The sequence below is a fragment of the Dendrobium catenatum genome, unplaced genomic scaffold (genome assembly GCF_001605985.2).
Source record: "Dendrobium catenatum unplaced genomic scaffold, ASM160598v2 fragScaff_scaffold_9, whole genome shotgun sequence".
In the NCBI taxonomy this organism is placed as follows: Eukaryota; Viridiplantae; Streptophyta; class Magnoliopsida; order Asparagales; family Orchidaceae; genus Dendrobium; species Dendrobium catenatum.
Window position 1 is genome coordinate 1,671,683 of NW_021318471.1, and position 4,082 is coordinate 1,675,764.

Genomic DNA, 4,082 nt, shown 5'->3' on the forward strand with positions numbered 1-4,082 from the left:
TTTCAACAAAGAACTTCTTAATACCATACAGCTTGAGTCAGCTAAAGGAAAGTTAGCCAACCAATGCTAACTCAAAATGTTTAGCTAATGTACTGCTTTCTATATTAGTAAAACCTATAAAAGGTTTTTCCTTCTATGAAGATGCAAACTTGGACCCTAATCAAACATGTCAGATCAATGGAACAAGAAAAAAGCTTCAAGTAGGATTTATAAACACAAGAACCTAAGGAGGGTTCCTTGAAAAAAAACCATGATCCAACAGATGAACCACAAGCAGGAAGGCATTTATAGATGAAGGATGCAAGGTATGAACAAATGTAGAGTGATTCATCTCAAGAAGCTTAGTAAATGAAAGTTGGGACAGAATAATCTCAATCGCAACCAGCAAATCAATTAACGAGTGAAGGTTGTATGTACGCTAAGGTCTAGGCATCCATCGGAATGCTAAAATAAAGAATCATCAACCCCATAGCACAAAAGAGTCATTGAAGATGCCAGACATACTAACAAAAGGGATAAAGCCAATATAATGAAAATTAATATTGAGCCTTAATTAAAGCCAACAAAGAACCAAAAGATGTAATGCACATGCAAATAAATAAACAAATGGAAAAAAAAAATAAAGAGTCTCATGGAATTTTACATGGAAAACTACATTCGTTGATTCAGAAAAATAAACATACAAGTATATTCATCAAGCATAAATTACCCACATGTTCCTCATGAACCAAGGCAGGTGTAAGCAGCTTAAAGGAGTTAAATAAGCAAAGCAACAACGGCACTAACGCAAAGCATATGAACGTTTCCAAGATGAGAGATCTTTCTGTCAAACCAGATAATTATACAGTAACAGATCATCCGACACCTGGATATTAAACAGAAATTCATGTATAACACGTGACGCGTATTATGCACATAAGGAAACAATAAAACACAAATAGTTGTCTTCATGTAGGCAAGCCAGTATGGAATTAACCTTGTAAAAAACATCGCAAATTCATAATCATCATTTAACCCCTGGCCTTAAGCTCAGCAAGGCGCCTGGAGAGATCATCCTCATCAACCTTCTCCTTCTCCTTGTTGGAGGAAATGGCATGAGCCGCAGCTTGGGGCAGGCCAACAGATACCTCGAGGCCGTAATCATCGGCGACCTGCTGCATAAGACTGTTGACCTCGGTTTCAGGAGTAGAAAGGCTGGTAGATCCAGCCATGGCACCCTCCATGAACTCAGCCTGAACCTCCATGTTGACGAACTGGCGCTCGAACTGATCCATCGTCTCCGACATCTTTTGAAGATTTCCAGTGGCGAGGGCTGAATCAAGGGACTTGACAATTGAACCCATCGACTTTCCAATTACCTGCATCTTCGCCTGGGTATCGAGGCGCGCGACGACCGCGTCAAGGCGGGAGGCGAGTCGAAGGTAATTCATTTGCTCGTTGCGCTTGCGGATAGAGTTCTCAGCGTAGATTCTAGCACCATCCATGTTTCCCTTTTCGATCGCCTTCTTGACCTTAAGCTTCTCAGCCTTTTCCTCCTTCTCACACTTGCGCGATTGCCGCTGAAGGCTCTTCGCCGTGAACTTCAGCTCCATGATCTGGTTCATCAGCTTCTCCGCGTTCCCCATGGCAAATCTTCGGCTTACGCAAGCGAGTAAAAATTCGAGGGAGAGACACAGTAGGGGATCAAGGGAGTAGGGTTCCAGCAAGAGATGGGGGTCTTGAGGAAAAGGAGGGATGGAAAATTCTTTCAATTAATATAATTAAGAGCAATAAACTATTACATTAAGGCCGGTTAAATGAGGCGTGACTCTTAAGGATCCTTCGGCTGTTTTTATTTATTTATTTTTTTATTTTTCATTTAAGATAGTTCTGAAAAAAAAGGGGGGTTGTATTACTAGTTGACAGTTAATGTAAAAAATATTAATTAATTATGGTATTAGTATAAGATTAGAGAAAATCTTTTTAGATTATTTGATCACCTACAACGGTATTGTCATAGCTCAGTTAGGAGAGTGGATGTATTATATATGACCTATAATAAAAAAGTCGTCCCAAATGAAGCCTTAATGAGATATGCAATAGATGATCAGGTTAATTTTTAATCCACAATAATACACTAATGTTTAGATTGTGACTTTTTTATTACTTTATAAAGCAGTTGTGGAAAAAATAACTAAAGCAACTTTATAATAGTGTTTTTTTATGTTAAGCAAAGAAAAAATAATAGTAAAATAAAAATTGTGGTTGCGAAGAGCAAAGCATAATAAAACTATCTCAAGCGAACCTTAAGTTAACTAAAATTTTTCCAAACATCAATTTTGAGAAAGTAGTTGTCACATATAATTATTTTATATTTTTTTCTACAAATTCAAATATGATCCAATTAGTTTTAGGGTTTAGAAAGAAAAACCAAAAACTAGATGGATGCACAGGGAGTTGAATCAAAGCTTTATAATTACCATATGTCACAAAAAATTCATCATGATCGGACACAAATCTTGTTGCAAATATGAGATTGAGCTTTCAAAAATTAAAATTAGGGTCATCTGATCTCGAATTCCAACAAGCTTATAGTCTAATTAAACATCTCAAGGATATAAATTCAATGACATCAAATTTGATCAAATCCGAGCCCAAATGAGTCCAAATATGTAACACCCCACAGTACTCCTAAATAGTAAGGGGAGTATTACTAACATAATTATAACCATTTCATCATAAACATAAATATAAACATGTCCTCAATTGATCATACTTTTGAACATTTGATATATCTTTATAAACCTCCAATAATTCTTATTCATCTTGTCAAACGGAAGGAACTATAATTTAAAGTTTAACATAGGATACTTACATAGCCACTACTAAAAACCCAAAGTAATGCATGTCTAATTTGCTTTCATATCTTGAAAAGTAAACCCACTAACAAAGACAACTTTAACAAGAAAAGAAGAAACACTTGTATAAATTAGCTTGCATCAATCTTCTCTTCTCCCTTTCCTGTAACAATAGTCATAAGAAAGTTCTAGTGAGCTATGAGGCTCAGCAAACTATGTAATCTATTTAACATTTATAATACAATAAAAGAAGTAAATCGGACTTTGAAATCATTAATCATTAAACTTACATCTACAAGTACAGGTCTCATAAACCTTTATTAGCATTAATCTTTACTTTCTTAAAGTTTTTATTGAATACCAAATTCCATTAGTAAAAGACTTGGCTATCCTTTCATAACCTTATTCAATGGAGCTCAGATAAACCTGACATTATCACCATTAAATCACATAGAGGTCCCTTTTGCCTCAGTGGGGTCCCTTTTGACCCACCTATTATGCAGGTTTCATTTCTTTGGGTCCCTTTTGCCCCACTTACAATGCAGTGTGCATGAGGACCCTTTTGCCCTCATTTGCAATTGTAAGTTATACATCATTTCATAGGTTAGCCAATCTTTACTTTAATTTGATATTCAAAACTTCATATATTCATAATTAACATTAATTGCAATGGTTATGATCTTTCCATCATTCATACATCTTTGTGTAGTAAGAATGTGATAGTCACTAAATTGAAAAGAAAACTTCTTTGCATATAATTATCAATTGAGAAAAGATTTAAATAAGCACACTTAGACATCTATCAAATTTCTCTTATTCTCATGTATAAACAGTTGTGAATATTCCAACGACTAACAAATTCTCATAGTGCATTTCATTGATAAATAACATTTAAAGACATTAAAAAAAAAAGATTCCAAATATTCATGATCATTACACTTATAATCAATTTCATAACTTACCTCTTTGTTGAGTCATCTCCTCCAATTCCTTACTACGAACTCTTCTACGATTGTAAGTCACTTCAAAGCTCTTTCTTTGCATAAGACTAGATAAATCTAAATACCATAGCATACAACATTTTAAGAATGTTTACAACTAATTAAAAATTTCATACAACAACTATGCATGATTCTAAAGTAGCTTACCTTGATCTCTTCTCACTTAGTCTTTCTTCTTTCCTTCCGTTAGGTTTTTATTATGCTCTTTCTTTCCTACTTCTTCAAAATACCACACTCACACCAC

General features: G+C 34.8%; 1 protein-coding gene across 1 annotated transcript; it reads right to left on the reverse strand.

Moving 5' to 3' along the window:
- Window positions 1-782: 782 nt before the first annotated feature.
- Window positions 783-1,755, reverse strand: LOC110092471 (ESCRT-related protein CHMP1). Its single transcript, XM_028699947.1, has one exon. The coding sequence runs from the start codon at window positions 1,623-1,625 to the stop codon at window positions 1,011-1,013; it is 615 nt and encodes a 204-aa protein (XP_028555780.1). The 5' UTR covers window positions 1,626-1,755; the 3' UTR covers window positions 783-1,010.
- Between the last annotated feature and the right edge of the window lie 2,327 nt (window positions 1,756-4,082).

Coding starts and splice junctions, on each gene's coding strand:
- LOC110092471 (XM_028699947.1), bottom strand. CDS start 1,625: ATGGGGAACGCGGAGAAGCTGATGAACCAGATCATGGAGCTGAAGTTC.